The sequence below is a fragment of the Hylaeus volcanicus genome, chromosome 2 (genome assembly GCF_026283585.1).
Source record: "Hylaeus volcanicus isolate JK05 chromosome 2, UHH_iyHylVolc1.0_haploid, whole genome shotgun sequence".
NCBI lineage: Eukaryota > Metazoa > Arthropoda > Insecta > Hymenoptera > Colletidae > Hylaeus > Hylaeus volcanicus.
Window position 1 is genome coordinate 26,745,643 of NC_071977.1, and position 16,437 is coordinate 26,762,079.

Here is a 16,437-nt window from a genome sequence, read left to right on the forward strand (position 1 = left end):
TATAAAATCGGTGCATCCGGCTGGGTGCATCCCGACCTTCGAAAGCGAGACTAAACGAACAAGAAAATGAACGATATATCTATTTTCCGATCGAATCCGTGTTTGGTGTTGCTCTTCGAATCAGGGATGTCGAGTTAATGACGATAATAACGTTAACACCGGTACCTTAAGATACACCGATAGCCCCCTTAATGTTACACGCTCGTAGATATTTATTAATATTTTTTTAAGTAGATCATTTTAGTCCGTAGACTTAAGTATCCGCATCATTATAACGGAATGTATATATACATATATATTTACACTGATAACATGATTATTTCAGTATTGTACTGTGTCTAACACCGATGTATTTTATTACTTGCTAAATATACTGTATTGGGTGCCTTTTGTAGCGAATTTAAACCTTTGATTTCTCTCACGTCATCCCACATCCCTCCTCGAAACACAATTTGCAAACAAAGTGGAAATAAGGATCTATTTATATAGTTTTAAATAGAAGTCGACGAACTATACCATCTATGAAATACTGTTTTGCTTTGTAGTTTGAAACTGTACCTGATAGCTTCACGATCTATCTTACGAATAAGTGTATAGAATATAGATAATTACCTGCATAAGCAAAAGTTGTTAATATTCTCTTCAAAGTTTGTTAATCCTTGGTTTATGTCGCAATTAGTCACAAATTCAGAACCACTCACAGCTGAATTTCAACCATATTAATTCTCGCAATGTAATACTTGCAATGTATCGAAATATCGATCGAAGTTCGCGCTCGTACATCGAACGATCGATATGTTCAAAGTCAATCGTGGATTGCCGTTACACGTGTGATACGAAGTGCAGTGTTTATTAGTAGTTTATTTTTTACTATTCATTCATAATGTCAAACAGTTTATTTGCAAACGTTATATACAAGCAATTGTAGGCTCTCAGCTTTTGTGTACAACTGACACGTAACATTCTGTGTAAACGAGTAAGAAGCGTACAAAATTTGTTTTCATTGAGTGACACCGTGTTCCACTACATTAATCCTCCAGAGAAGGGAAATATAAAACGTTTTCACATTGGGGTAAGTGTCAATTATCGATAGAAATACATAATTTTTGTTATGTAAATATTCGACGTAACATTCGCGATAACCTCTCTTAAACTATCACATTTGATTAGGTTATTGTAACCGTCGTGCTTCATTACACGTCAAAACTGATCGCTTAAGATCTATAATAAGATTTAATATTTCTCACTTTGCAATAAGTAACATTTTGATATAAAAAATGAGAACTGATCCTTGCAGAACATTTTGCAATTTTTCACACAAATGTTTAGCACATCCTAGTTTCTAATATACATATATGATTTAAGTCGTTTAACACACAGTTTTTTATAACATATCACAAGCCATTTTCCTTCAAATGTTTAATTGTAATATCACTGATAATGCTTAATGTCCTCCGCTAAAGTTTTATTTACAAAATTGGGAAAGATATACGTTAATGTAGAAGATATACATTAATTTGTCATTCCTTTAGAATTATATAAAACTACAAGCATTCTTCTTTTTTATGCCAATATTGCATTTCTGCATGGGTCACAATTCTTTCTTGCTTTCAGTCGAGCTTTCAGGCAAGGATGTTGATTTTTGTATAGATTTTTGTTCTGTCAATCTATGCTGTGTGGGGTTTCTTGAATTTTGTAATTCTATTTCCTTTTTCTTAAGAAATGATGCTCCAGTAAATCCTGCATATATTAGGAATATTATAACTATTCTAAACATGAAATATAGTAGTCCATAAAAATGATAGAACTTACCTAAAATACCACAACCTATTGCCGTAAGTCCACCAACTTTTAGTCCCGCTATTAGACCAATAGGTCCACCAACACAAGTACCAATTAAAGCTCCTGCTAAGGGGTATGCAGCAACTTTGTACCTTGCAGCTTTTGAAAGGAACTGTTCACCTTTTGTGACATTTATGCTTGTCAGTTCAATATTATCTTCTGCTATATTTACCAATTCCTTTTGATCCTAGTTACATGATATAAATTTTTTACTTTTATTAGCAGCCAATTGGAAATTATTTTTGGAATAACCCTCATATAGATTAAATAACATACATCTACAATTTTATTGAACTCAATAAAGAGTTCCTGCAGCTGATGTATGTCTTCCTGTAGATTGTTCCAGGCATGCAGACATGCCTGCTGACGCTGCAACTCTTGCTGTTCTTCTTGCACCTGCATATATCGATTGTCAAGTGGGTGACTTTTGGGCTGATCTTCATCTTCGGGTGACTGTGGCCGTGATATGGGTAAATATAATTCAAGCTCTGCAAACATGCATGCATAATTTTATTATTATTACTGATTGTACGGCTAACACAAATTAGAATTAACATTATCCCTCACCTAAGTAATCTTTAATTGCATCCATAATACTTGCACGAGCATTAGCAGTCAGTTTATCAAATTGATTAATATCAGAATCAAGAACTTGGGCCCGAAGAGTATCCATTTGATACAACAACTCCTTGAGTTGCTTTACTATTCGCGATACATTTACATTTTCCTTGTGCATTTTATCCCATTCATGTTGCGCTTGATACTGTAAAGACAAAGGATTCACAAACGAACACTTGTTATCAAACTAAGGAATATGTTTAAATAATACTCACTTTCTGAATATTACTTTTGTGCCTCTTTAACAAATCAACGTGGTGTGGTATAGCGACATTGAAATTATTAATTTGGATCTCCAGTCGCCTAATAGGCTGCTTCAAAGCAATGCTTTCCGGGGACGACGACATCTTCCAATATTTGTTGTTCCTCACAAAGGGTGCTTACTGTTTTCCATTTACGTCAGCTTTACTGTAATTACTGAATCGCAGTTTCTCGGAAACGTATCCATAGATAGAATGCACGATCGACCCTTTTCTCCACAGCGAATTTGATAACTCTATTTTCGTCCAAATATCAACGATTCATATTGTTCCGATAGGACGACGGTCCAAGTCGCAAACAATTTATTTTCGTATCGTCCGAAGCTCGTAAAAATAACCAATCAGCTGATTATTCATGTGTACGTACGCACTGAAGTTATACTCATTTTCGTAGCGGCCCCGCCATCTGTTTGCGTAGCACGTGGTGATTCATTCACGAGGATTCGACGTAGTAGACAAAGATGGCACCATTTGTACTGTTTCTGCGCTCATTCATACTATGTATTCGGCGTTGTTCCCAATTGTAGTAAAAGATCGAAAAAATTAATGAAGGCATGACTGTGTAGGCTTTGTTTGGGTAAATATTTCTTACAGAGGTATACGGGTACGTGAGTTTACTAATAATGGTTGGTGGAAATGGTATTTTATTTGTTTGTAGGAGAAGGAATTTGTTCGTTTTAAAAGTTAGCCTGTTCCTTTTTGTATATTGTATAGTTTAGAATTTCTTGACATGGTTTTGGTATTTTTAAATGGTACTATTTATTGTTTTAAACGTGGATCTCCAAATTCCATGACGTACATTGGACTGGGGTAAGATTTAAAAATAGTACATCCCTAATTGTACATTAAAGATATCGAATATATGTTTGCATATTGTATTATTATATTACATAATTAAATAAAACTATTTGAACCCTGAGAATAAATACAATTTTTCTTCCCCTACACTTCCCCTATATGACAACATTCGAATGTCCAGTCATAATTCATCCCCCAATCTCATCATTTCAACTCTAAAAAAATACTCGTCCACATCACCATCTCTTATCAGTCATGCGTCAAAGTACTGTCCCAAAATCATTCCCTAAAAAAGAATTTAATTCCCTTGTGTTCCATTGGCTTTCCCCCGAAGTGACGTCCCGTTGCTCAGCCAGGATTTTCGCATTTCAAGCAAGGTCTCATATTTCATGCATGCAAATTCGAGTTCTGTTACAGCAAACAATGGCCATATAGCTGCTAGACTAGTAAACGGTAACCAGAAAGTCGCGAAACGCTGTTCCGAAAGGACGTACGATCTTGATGAGTTTCACGAGGGTCCGCCGAATGTACAATTCGGTATAAAGCCGATGAAGCTTTCGGTAATGAAAAACCGATTGCGACCAAATAGGCTCCGGGCTGCCAGTGACGTGTAATCGAGTCTTCTCGTCTGTCCCTTCACCGTCCCTCCTGGCCAACCACTCTCGTTTCGACTCTCTTTCCCGTTCCCTCCTTTTTCCAGGCCGTCCTGCTAGCTTCCATTAACCACCATACGTCATATATACCGCGGGGATCCGCTCTGTCCCGGTTCCCGGTGACCTTTTATTTCAAACAGCATTCGAATTACCATGGGCTATCTCAATATTCCGTCCTTTGAGCCTTTGTCACTCGCTCGGATAGATGAACTCATCCCTGATGTCTCTGACGTCGTCGCGTCTTCTCTCTGCGATTCTTCCTCTGGAGCTGAAGATTCCATAGGGGTAGGGCTCTCTGAATCACGCGAAAAGAGTACACAAGGCACTCGTAGGATTGTTGTTTCATCTGGTAATGTAATAGTACGTTGACAGACGTTGCAAAGTGAAATGTTGATGTTAGGGTCATTTTATTTATGGTAAGGTTTAAGGGAGGGACAATAAAATAGTATTTGTCCAATAGTGGCATTTGCAGGGTGTTTAGGTAGTTATCCTTTTTTGGAGAGGGGGTAATCCATTAACCAAAATAAGGCGAGAGGATTTTTCCTTTCCGGGATTTTTATTTTCCAATCTATAAAGAAGGTTTGTAACCAAATAAAGACTCGACAAAATTTCTTTCCGTAGAACCACGTTTTAAGACTACAAGAGTCTCAGGTCTCAATGAAATATTATATTCAAGTTTTCTATTACCATCTCAAGATCAGATTAGATTCGGAATAAAATCCCGCCAGCATCTGGGAAGATTGATGTCTGCCAGATTATCTTCTTCCCCCCCATTGTATTTCAGACTTCGTTAGATTTATTTCGCGACGTTCTTTAAACTCAAACGTTTACCGTTGTTTATTTCGTCGGTGCTTTGTCCTGCCCGGGCCGTTAATTAGGAACTCGAATCTCCAGTCTCGAAAGCGGAGTTTAGGTATAAATTCGGAAGTGGTATTATCTCGTAACAAAGGCACGTGCTCGGCATTTGAACTGTTCCCGAGATCAGCTAGGAACAGTCGCAACTGCTCACCGTTTGCTTGTTCGCGTGTATTCAATGAGTCCTAGGAATCAAATAGTTCGTCTCACGTGAAATACTAGAATCGATATCACTGGTACGAAACTCATTTGATTTAGCACATAACTCGTAATGTATCCCTTATATCTTCAATTTGAAAATAAATTTTTATTCCTTTCACGAGGTGCTTTTTATTCGCAGATATCTTTCTGAATAAAATTCTTAGGGAGTATTAAAAATTAATATTGTATTCAGTTTATCATTTCCTTTGCGTACCACGGCATAAAGTATAATGTAAGCTCCTTGGCCTGCGTTTATAGAAATTTATCGTTGATTAATGGGCGTTAATTCTTGAGAAAGAGGAAGGTAAGTGCATATATCGATGTCACGTTGTTTCATTTCGATCCACGTTCGTATCCTTTCCTCTCGTCGTATCCATAGCTAGTTAGGGGCCTGTACCAGCCTGATTGCAGGCGAGCACGCTGCATTTCAATGGGCAATGCCTTCTTATCCTCCTGCGCACAAAGCTTTGCTCTCGTTGCACGCCTCCATTTTTCCTCTTCCGTTCTATCTCGTTTCCCCCTCTGCCGTCGAGCTAATTGTTTTAAAATCGAAGCGATCGCCCTCTTATCTCCCGTCATTGTTCTTCTTTGTTCTTAATGCGGTTGCTTTTTATCTCTCTAAAATTGAAAAGTATTAGAGTGTGCGTTGCGCGTTTTATTTCTTCGCGTCGTTCTTAAAATAACTAAAGCATTGCGAATTAATTAATTCGAAAGAGGATAATCCAACGGGAAATATGTGGATATCTAGGTAATAAAAGCTCGACACGTGACACTTTCTTTTGTGATATAAATATTTTAGAAGATCAAGTACGATTTATATGTTTAATTTAGCGTATTTATGTGACACGATAAAAGCTGAATGATAGCAAAGAGGACAACGACAGCGTTGGAATGATAAAGAAAAGAGAGAGGGTGTGTTTTGCTAAGAAGAGTGCAGTGAGAAATAAAAACAAAGGAAAGAAAGGGTGAGAGAGGGAGAGGAAAAGTTTTACAAACAAAGGGTGAGCAAGGGGTGAGGGGCTAAGCTGGAGCAGAGAGATGAAGATATACAGAAATAGGAGAGCGAAAGTAGAAAATATAACTGTATATACAAGGTAACCAAAGGCAAGAGGGGAGATAGGGAAGATGGGTAAGATAGCGAGACATGATATGAGCAACGAAATGAGAAGAAAAAGGTCCTGGGGTTGGAAAAGTAAGAGGTCCTGGTTTGGAGAAGGACACGACGAAATGTAGCGTGTGTGGGTGGGGAATTGAGACATGGCTTGTTATTATTATATACAGAGTAAACACGGTACCGTCCTCTTGGCATTGCAACTGATTTGACGATAACGCCCGGAGTTCCTTATGACATTTTTCTTGGTTTGAGTTAGGGGTTGATCAAACTTCTTTTCAAAATTACTTAAATATTAATAATAACTCTGGTGCATTTTTTAGTGATTACATTTTCTAATTTAGAATTCTAATTTAGAGAATCTAATTTAGAGAGCAGCTGCAGAAGCAAAACTCATTGCACCAGTTTTGAGAAAAGAATTCTCAGTGCGTCACGGATTAATAATTAGGGGATTCCGATTTCCTCGCATTACGAGTCCTCCCGTATTCGACGCCATCGCTCGCGGGGCCAAGTCACCAATGGGATCCACTTGCTGCGACCGAGAAAATTAATTCGAATGGAACGTTAGTTCCAGGAACGCGGGTCGTCATTAGCGCGTTACGATGTAACCATGGTACACGATGCGCTCGGTTATTCATGAACTTGTTACCGGACGGTCCGAAACGGTTAAACTTTTGGAACATGCCCCCCGGTGCTCGGCCCTATTATTGTCTTATATGTGTATATGTATTATACCACGCATATTCTATCATCACGCCGTGCATTAACGACGTCTTCGTTTAAAATTTGCATAACTAAACCCTCGCGAATCGCTCGTCTCGCGTTTCAATTGCGTTCGCTTTCGTCAAACTTCCCGCTTTTCGCGTTTAACCGGACCCCTGGAAAATTAACCCTTTCCACGATCTAGCGACGTGTCAATTTTGCGTCATTAATCGCTGTCGCGATACCGCTTGAACCGTAACTCGGTTACCAGAGCGATTACTTCCTTCTTTTTTCGCGCAGACGTTGGAAGGGCTGCAACATTTTCGTTCAGAGCCCGCTAGATTGCCTTGCGGCGGTATTTTGACTCGACTCTTTGCGCTTATGCTTTCTCGCCTGGGCGGATATCGCAGTTTCTTTGAGACCGCTTTCCAATTTTTCCATGTAATCCACTTTCGATTCGTTTCGCTGCAGAATTTAACGTTGGGAATTTTATATTCGCTTATTTTAGGGATCGATCTTGTTGACGGTGTAAATATTCATGTTTTCATATATTACGGTCATGTTTGTTGATCGTGTAGCAGTTATGTCATAATCGATGTGTAATCGAATAGAGGTAAAGATAAGACCAAGAATGTCTTCGTAATTTACATGTTTTACGATCATTTGAAGTAGGATGATACTAATAGTGATATCACAGAGCCTTGGTATAAGACAAGGTATAAGACAAGCTTTACCAAGCTCCATTCAGCTAATACCAGAAATTAATTCTCAGTGGTTCGAACCACTAGATATCAATATACACAGTTAGTCGATATTTTCATCGAACGCTTATTCTGACCTGCGTTTGTTATTAATATTATTTCGTTCAGCGAATAATAGATGAACGTACATTTTTTATCTAATACTTTGAATTTACATTTAGATAAAGATTTCGCCAATCGTTGGCCCAGAACGTCTTCCCATTTCTCCTCCCTCCGTGCTCCAGAACTGGATGCCATTGCGGCGTCCACGATATCTCCAATTGCGCGGAAACTCTGCGAACCGCGTTGAAAGGTTCCCCGAGGCAGCAGGGAGCGTCTCGCCAATGGAAATTACCACATTTTTTCGATTACCATCGCAGCGTCCTTTTTACCGGAGACGGACAGACGGAAACATTCCTCTTCCTTTCGGATCATCGACAGACACGAATGTTGGAGACGCGTCGTTGTCGATGGCAGATCTTTTTTCTTTCGTCGGGCCGATTTTCAAGAGGGAATCGGTTTTATCGGATGCAGATTTAATGCCGCGCACGACGGAAAACTGATAGGTACCCATTGAATATCGGGCTTATATCGGTGGACGGCGATACTTTATACGGCGTTATTGAAATATCGTCGCGAGGAGAATTATTGCCACTCGCGCATTCCGCGTCTCTCTCCCTCTCGTTTCTCTCTCTTTCGCTAATACCGGAACGTTTTGCGAATTCTTGGCTAGGACGAGTACGTACAATGGCCGCAAAAAGGCGACGGTAAATCCCACGGTGTCGTTACATTTCAGTTTTCCCTCTCGAGAGGAGGATCACGTTACTCAGGGGCTTATATTCGTTTCTCTTTTTAAAAACATTTTAACGACGCGCTGGTCCGCTTCGGAAATTACACAGTCGCTCGTTGAAGTCTGTGTGCATTGTATGCATCAGCGTTGGGTGAATTCGATGTCGAATAACCGAATAAAAAAGAACGAATAAAAGGTGACGTTTAATAATCTTATATTTCATATTGAATATAATGGTGGGATAAGTACTTTAGCTACTTCCTTGACCATGTTGCTCCATGGTATCATTTATCCATTAAACAATTATCGTTATCGATAGTTTGCACATCCAAAGATCTGATTGATTTATTAACTTCCAATCTCAATAGTGAATTTAATTCAGTCGTTTATCGAATACAAAATTTCACATGCGATTTTCGCAGCCTCTTTTGGCAAATTGAGAAACGATGTGACTGTTTGGCAGACAGTAGACTTTCGTCGCGATCCTTATTTTCAAAGAAATATGTTTCTCCGTATGGTAGGCTTGTTAAATAGGATATCCGAGGAAAATCAGAAACCAATTTATCCGTGAACGGCCAAACAACTTTTCGGCCGATCAATCTGTCTCGGACACTTGAATTAGCCGTTCGCATGAATTAATTCCCGCGTACATAAAGCATTTCCTGTATTTTATTGGCACGTTCGCGCGGGAGCGTGATTAATTTAACACAACATTAAAATTGAGAAACGTATTAACTTTAACGACCAGCGGCAGTTAATTAAAATCTCCTCCCGATTATTCCGAAATACAATTATCGGGAATGTTGATCTTTCGAAAATTGAATACCTACCACGTCAAATTTTTCGCCGGTTTCCTATTCTCTGTGGAGTTCCGAAATTCGCCAGTGTTTCTAGCGTTGAAAAAAATGGAAAAAGAGAAGACGAGATATGGTCGATCAAGGTTGGGTGCCAGCATCGAATGTAACCAAGCCAGAGTTCTAATATTCTGTCCAGGGGAACCTTGGAGAGCAAAAAGTCGCTCAATTTCGAAAGTGACACTCGCGCGGGAAAAATCGTTTCGACTTGCTGCTGTAAAGTGACGTCATTTATGATATTAAAATTGCGAGGACTTCTTTGGTGATCGTCCTGGTGTCTCACTACTATTGAAAAAGGCATTTCGGAATTTTAAATCACGATCTTTAAAAGTGGCCAGAGTAGTATTATTTTTTAATCCTAAGGGAGGGAATTCACAGGTCACTACTCACAGTATATTAATTAAAGCTGATTTATTTCGTTTGATACAGATTTTACCCTGAGTCGAAGAACGAATGATCGATGTCAGATTTTGGTTACGGTGCTAGTTGTGAAAACATCAAGATTTACATCCAACTGCAACTAATGCTTCTACTATTACTAACATTGTATTCTTTATCCTTAAAAGATCAGAGTAATTGAACCATTTTGAACCGTACTTTCATTAAAAACGATTTCTGATTGACTGTACTTTAATCATATCGTTTATTTTTTTCGACTGACTTCGAGTACATATTAACTGCCTTACTCTTGTTCACGTCTGTTATATTTCGGCTAATATTTCGGCCCGTTATCGGAGTTGTACATTTACCAGAGGTATCGTTACGACGCTGGCGAAATAGATTCCGCTCTATGAAGGAACAAATTCGCCGCATTTAAGGATAATGTATCGCTACTTGCCGCGCCATTTCCGTCGGCGGAGTAAATAACGCCCTGGTCGCTTCCTTTTTATCACGGGCGATGAAATTAAATTCTTTTGTCATTGTTCAAGCCAGATATATAGTTCGATGCTCGGATAGCCAACGGACCTCTTTTTATTTCTGCTTGATTAATGAACAGCCCGTGCTGTAACGCTGCTCTATCTAAGAGTTACACGTGTATACGCCTCCCTTGCTTCGTGCGATCTTCCCACCAATTCTTTTCATCCCCCACCTTAATTAACGCAACCGTTTTCTCAAAACCTTGCAATAATCACCACGATAAGAAGCTGTTAGTAAGTCCTACAATGATACAAAGTGAATACTATTCTTATTCCTCCTTGAGAAATTTAATTTCTTTTTTTTTTATCTATATGTGAGTCTTTATAAATTCTTTATAAATTCTTTTGTAGCCAAAGTATAGATTTTACCTATATTTTTGAGATCTCCCTAAATTTCTGAACAGAACAGCGTCGCGCTAATCGTATCAGAGAACCGTCAGCCAATTTCGAGCAGATTTCAGACAAATCTGAGCCGGACTAGCGACCGAAACCCCGCGATAATTCCCCGCAATGTCGGTAGTCCTTTCAAACATCGACGCCTATAGAACGTTCCTCGCCGGCTTGTCGCGCAAACATTTGTCGAATCCCTCTCCACATCGTTAACGACGCCGCAACGCGCGCGTCCCAGCCGAACAGCGAGTTTGCGAGTCCTCTGCCAGGAGATGATCGCGCCCTGGATAATGGAGGGGGTGGTCTCCGAGTTAGCCAATAATCAAACGGTCATCGATGACTCGCGTATTAATTAATTCCCCGGACAGTCAACGTAACAATAGCCTAATTCGAAGGTTACGCCGCCGGGCAGCCAATCGCGCGACAGTGGAGGTAATGGAATCTCGGTCAGCCGTGCGCCAGTAGTCGCGGACGGCTATGGTCAGACAGTCGTCGCGCGCTGCGTTGTTCAACCCTCGGAGTAACCATTTGTTTCTTCATTTTCGTGGAATGTATAGGAATGACAGAAATGTATATTATTTTAAAAGCGTGTAGGATGGATGAATAAAAGTAGGAATTCTAAAGTTAATCAAATGAAATCCATGAAAAAATAATTACACAAAAGAGAAGGAATCGCAAATGGCCTGTAGATGAACAGCTGCATACCGCGGCAATGACTGTCACAAATGAAACAGAAACGCAGAAAGTTAATAAAAGAACACAGTAACAACAGAGAGTTCTACCGGAAGCAGAAACGCGCACACAGGGAGCGTCGACCAATCGAACGTGACTGAATATCAGACAACAATTAGGAGACAAACGAACGCGTAATCGAAGAAACAACTGCACGGATGGCGGAGCCGGGTATCGGTGCATACGAAAACAGAAAAGGAGCCGGCGACGGCGAGACAATTATAAATGAGAAGCTGGAACAATTAAATCAACAAGTGCGAAGCATGGAGATGGGACAAACGATATTCGAGAATCATTCGATCGGAAGAATGGAAACGAAACTTTGACCGTGGACGCGATCCGAGGCTCGCAACATCGATTTCTCGCGATCCACGACTGGCGCTTTTAATGTCGACGAAATTAATTAAACGCCGTCGAAGGACAGGAGGCTACGCAAGGTAGCTGGCTCAATGAGAAGCACGACGAGCCCTCGTTTCCACGGACTTGCACACCCGCAACTTCCACCCCCATCCCTTGCGTTTCACGCCTGGACGATTTCGAGCCCATCAGAGAACACGTAACTCTATTCCACCCCCGATCCCGCGTTTCCTCCCCTCTCTATCGCTCTTTATCAGTTCCTTCTCTTCTCTGTTGCCCTCGAATCCGCTGAACGGGTGGCCCCGTCGGCTTATCAATGAGAAGACGATTGTATTGAGTAAATAGCGGAGTGGAGTTTCGAATGGAGCACACCGAGGGTGGGTCGCTTTTGGAAACGTAGTCTCCTAGTTCGTCGAAGATTCGATTACCCAGTGCTTCTGTCGCGACGACGCTGAGACGCTCGTATGGGAACGTATAAAGGGGGGCTGGTCGAAGTCTGTTTGGAGGATCTATAGTTCGATTCTTAGGCTTGTCTGTGGTTCATTGTTCGCTCGCGTCGGGTTGAAGTACAGGGTGCTTACTGACGTGCGGGTTATTCATTTAGGTGAGAAGATTGGGGAGATAAAAACAATGGATGGATTAGGAGAGGTCTTCAAAGACTTTTGTTTGCTTTTTGGTGAATAGGATTGTAGTTTTTCTTTTTTCTTTTTTTGTAATATAATATTCGAGGATGTGTCGATGCTGTTTAAGCAAAGGTAAGTTAATCAGGACGATCACGGTTAAATAAAAATTTGCACAATGTAGCTGGAGAAATGTACGTTACTTTTTTCCAGTGTCACATTTGAAAATTCAGTACAAAGCGAAACTAAATTGTGACGTCAAATATGAATGTCGACGAAACAAGGGTATTAAGAACATGATATTTCATATTTTTATCGACGTGAAACGAGTTATCGCGATGTATCTCAAAGTAGTAAAAAAATGTTCAATACACCCGGGTTGGTAAAATGAGACTCAAAAGCTGAGCCGAATGCATTCATATTATTTTATTTCAGAATTTTATCAGTGAAAAATGAGAACATTATTTGATTTCGATATCTTGTCTTCTTTTTCACGGCTAGATCAATTTAAATATCTGACATTATCATCACTTTTACTATAAATGACATGACATTCGTGTATGTTTCTCGTCTTTATTTCTTATTTTAATTCCTTTTACTTTTTCTTTTGTCATTTCTGTTAGTCGTACGCTTTCATTTTTATTAATTTTCATCCACGCGCGGTTTTGCATTCATTTACCAGATTCCAAGTATAAAAACATCAAGCACTAAACAAGTGTTGTCTTAAATGTTGCCTATCAAATTTGACCCAGGCCCAAGGAAGGTTTTCCCTGCAAGCAAGATGTGACACCTTAAAATAGAACTGGCTTGTGGAAGCTTCAAATATCATGCTCCACGCCACTTTCGTTTAATTAAAGAACCACGATTCTAAAGCCTCTTTTTGGAAAAGCCCTTACAATGAATGAAACACCTGCACGGGCAAACTGACGTTTCTTCGTCAGTTTCTGTTGAAGTTTCCGCGACCGCAACTGGAGCGCCGTTTGATCAGCTCTTAATATCCGCAACATCAGCCGCTCCAGGAAACCGTGGCCCCGCGGTCCCAGAACTAGTTTCCCAGTCTCGATTCTCCGCTTAATTTTCGGAACTCGAAAGTCATAACGTAGGATCCTAACGTCGTATTTACACTGTGAATACGGCACCGGGCAAGCGTAACTTCGACGTTCACGAGCGTAGACTGGGAACACAGTCAAAGTAGTGGAGTGAGACGGGACCGCCATCCCCAATGCGGATACTAATGGTGTAGCAGTGCCAATAGAAGTACCCTGGCTCTTGTACGTGCCTAACAGTAAGTATTAATTACGTTTCTAATGCAACCCACCTAGGTGTGTCTGTATGTCTGTATTCCGCGCGTTCAACCCACTTTCTCTCTCTACGTGCATGTCTTCATTTCACGTGCATCGAAAGGCACGTGTTGCGGGACGAAAATTTCATGTACCAGCGGTTCGTCGTTGGCGGGACAGCGGAGTATTCGAATTTCTCGACGGTCGGGTAAGGCGATTATGGCTATCGATTAGGGCAACAACCAATTAAAGGTATCTTTGGTAGAACTTGTGTCGGGGCTTTCCGCCTTGCTGTGCGATTTTGATAACGGCTGAGTTAGAGCCGCCGTGTTGACGGAACATGGATAGTACTATAGATGTATAATCTCAGACTGTGACTTCATTTAAAATATACCTTAGGGTGGTTAACTTACCTCTTGCTCTGAAATCCACATGCAGCATCGATGATCTATAGTGTGGTGTTTGGAGCCTTTGTCGGGTCCCACTCGATATTCTTTCATGTCCAAGTCAATAGTGAAGGAAATTGTTTTAAGAGATGTCATACATTTGAAAATTACAAAATACAACAAAAGTTTTTTAGTTGAAGTAAATTTCAAATAAAACACTTCAAAGAGTTGGGAGCTGTTTATAACGAAATTCAAACATAATACTTTCGTACTGATAATTATTTTAACCAAACCCCATTGCCGTAGCATCCTCAAACGCGCTTTCTTTGCCTGGGAACCGTCCATCGACGGGAGACACCGTTCTTTATTCCGATAAAGGGAAACTTGGCGCCGCTTGGCGCGAATACCCTCCGTCTCTTAATCGTGGGCTCGACGGAAAGAGAAAGGACGTAGAAGTTTCGCCGTGGCGCAGCGAGAACGGGACTTTTCCATATATGTTAAGTGCCAGGTGGCGTCGTCGGCCGTTTTGTCTACAGAGAAACACGACAAGTCGAGGAAATCCGAAAGGGGGCCGATGGTAAGTTTCTTTCCACGGGTGTAACAGCGGGGGAAACGCCGTTCGCCAAAAGGTGACGGGTGGGAGGTGTGGCGGGGCAAGGTGTACGAAGAGGGTGCTGCCCCGACGGCAGCAGCCCTGGCCGAGGCTCGTGAAATTATTTTCTCCGCGGACCGAGGAACTTTTATCCAATATCCACGGCAGCATCTGGCATCAAACGGCCCCGCGACCGAGTGTCTCTATGGGGTTTCGGAAAATGTTCCGCGAGAGGGTGGCGACAAACGGGGCGCGAGAGTGCCGAGATGTTGGCAGTAAACTGCATCTTTCATTGTCGTTTAATTGAATCCCAGTCGTCTACGAATTGCGTTATTCCTTCTCGATGAAAGGAAGAAGTACCGTTGGAGACATATTTTTAGGAGTAAATCTAGAGAGTTTATTACGCGGAAAATTTCTACCAAATTAAAATTTTGTCCCGAGACTGTTGAAGATCAGATAATTTCACATTTGCTGTAGTGTTTAATTTGTTAACTTATTTAATTCGGAAATTCTATCTAAATTTATTTTCATTATCGTCTCACCTTTGGAATGAATTTTTTTAGTTTCTAACAGAAAAGTCCTGTCACACGTTTCTTTGATACATCATTTGAAATTTTGGTGCCTTGATATGTTAAAATATAGGAATTATGGGGCGTACAGTAGACGAACAAATGAGAAGAGGAAGCTTGAAATTTCCAAGCGAGAAGGCATAGAAAGATTTAGACAGATGAAAACAAAGCATTATCGTAATGCAGATAAGAGCTGAAAAGTAAGGACTTTCGAGAGAAAAATAGTTCAGCAGATAGGGCGAAGAGAATTTAAGGAAGAAGCACGAGGTGTTTCTCGAGCAGGATCGTCTGTAGAATGTTTCCACGCGAATGGTACTGGTGGAAAGCGGAGATGTTAAAAATACGAAGAGGCGGAACAAAACAAAGAGGATAGCATAATAGAACCGTACATGCAGAAATACCAAATCTGATAGACCAGCGATTCGGGGGAACCGTGTTTGCGTGTAAACGCTCCAATTTTCACTGGAACCGCGCACAAAGGTACATCTCGAAACACAACGACCCAGTTCAAGTTGCGAAATTGTCGACCAGTCGAGGGCAGAGCGCTCGATTTATCGTTTGATTAAAAAAGTTAACCGAACTTTCGGCTGGCTTTGATGCGTCCGAGCGGTCAATTTGTCCCGTCCCCGTTGTCGATATTCAGTTTCCATAGCGAATTCGTCGTCGACGTCCTGACCTCTCTTCCGCTATTAACACATATTCCGCCATCAGATTATTTTCTCTTCCTTTATCCGCTCACTGTGTTAGTCTTCGTTACCATTTTTTGACAATCTTCAAGCTTTCATTTTTCAAGAGACTTACTTACCAAGGACCAAAAAAGGGGAAAGTTTGTACCTGGATAGAAGTAGAAAGGAAACCTAGAATATACAAATGTATAGACGTAAACTTAATTTTGACCTGTACGTCGATGATCCATCGCACCTTGGTGTCGCTAATTCTTGCAGTCTAGATTCACAGATCGACAACGTCTAAAAATACCCCCTTAATCGATACACCGTCACCTTGCTCTCCGACGAAGCTAGCCTCTCGTACCGGAAGCCTCGAGCAGTACCATCTGTATTCATTCTTCGAGCTCGACTTTCACGGGCTTCGTGCTTCCTGACGTACGTGTACACCTGTCGCGTGCGCCGAGTTACGCTTCCGCGAGCAACAACCTGCTTCGATTGTTTA

The 16,437-nt window shown here is 40.8% G+C and overlaps 2 protein-coding genes across 3 annotated transcripts in view; both read right to left on the reverse strand.

The window, feature by feature from the left end:
* LOC128872536 (uncharacterized) overlaps nt 1–781 on the reverse strand; it is a 117,246-nt gene extending 116,465 nt beyond the window's left edge. For both annotated transcript variants that reach the window (XM_054115341.1, XM_054115340.1), the window contains exon 1: nt 613–781. In XM_054115341.1, coding sequence (XP_053971316.1) covers nt 613–618 — 6 coding nt within the window. In that variant the 5' untranslated portion in view covers nt 619–781. The remainder of the gene's footprint in view (nt 1–612) is intronic.
* Nucleotides 782–1,450: 669 nt separating this feature from the next.
* On the reverse strand, nt 1,451–3,098 carry LOC128872535 (syntaxin-17). The gene is made up of 5 exons (XM_054115339.1): nt 2,676–3,098; nt 2,410–2,605; nt 2,119–2,330; nt 1,813–2,029; nt 1,451–1,740 (listed from the first exon to the last, which is right to left on the reverse strand). The coding sequence occupies exons 1-5, from the start codon at nt 2,805–2,807 to the stop codon at nt 1,592–1,594; spliced, it is 906 nt and encodes a 301-aa protein (XP_053971314.1). The 5' UTR covers nt 2,808–3,098; the 3' UTR covers nt 1,451–1,591.
* Nucleotides 3,099–16,437: the final 13,339 nt, after the last annotated feature.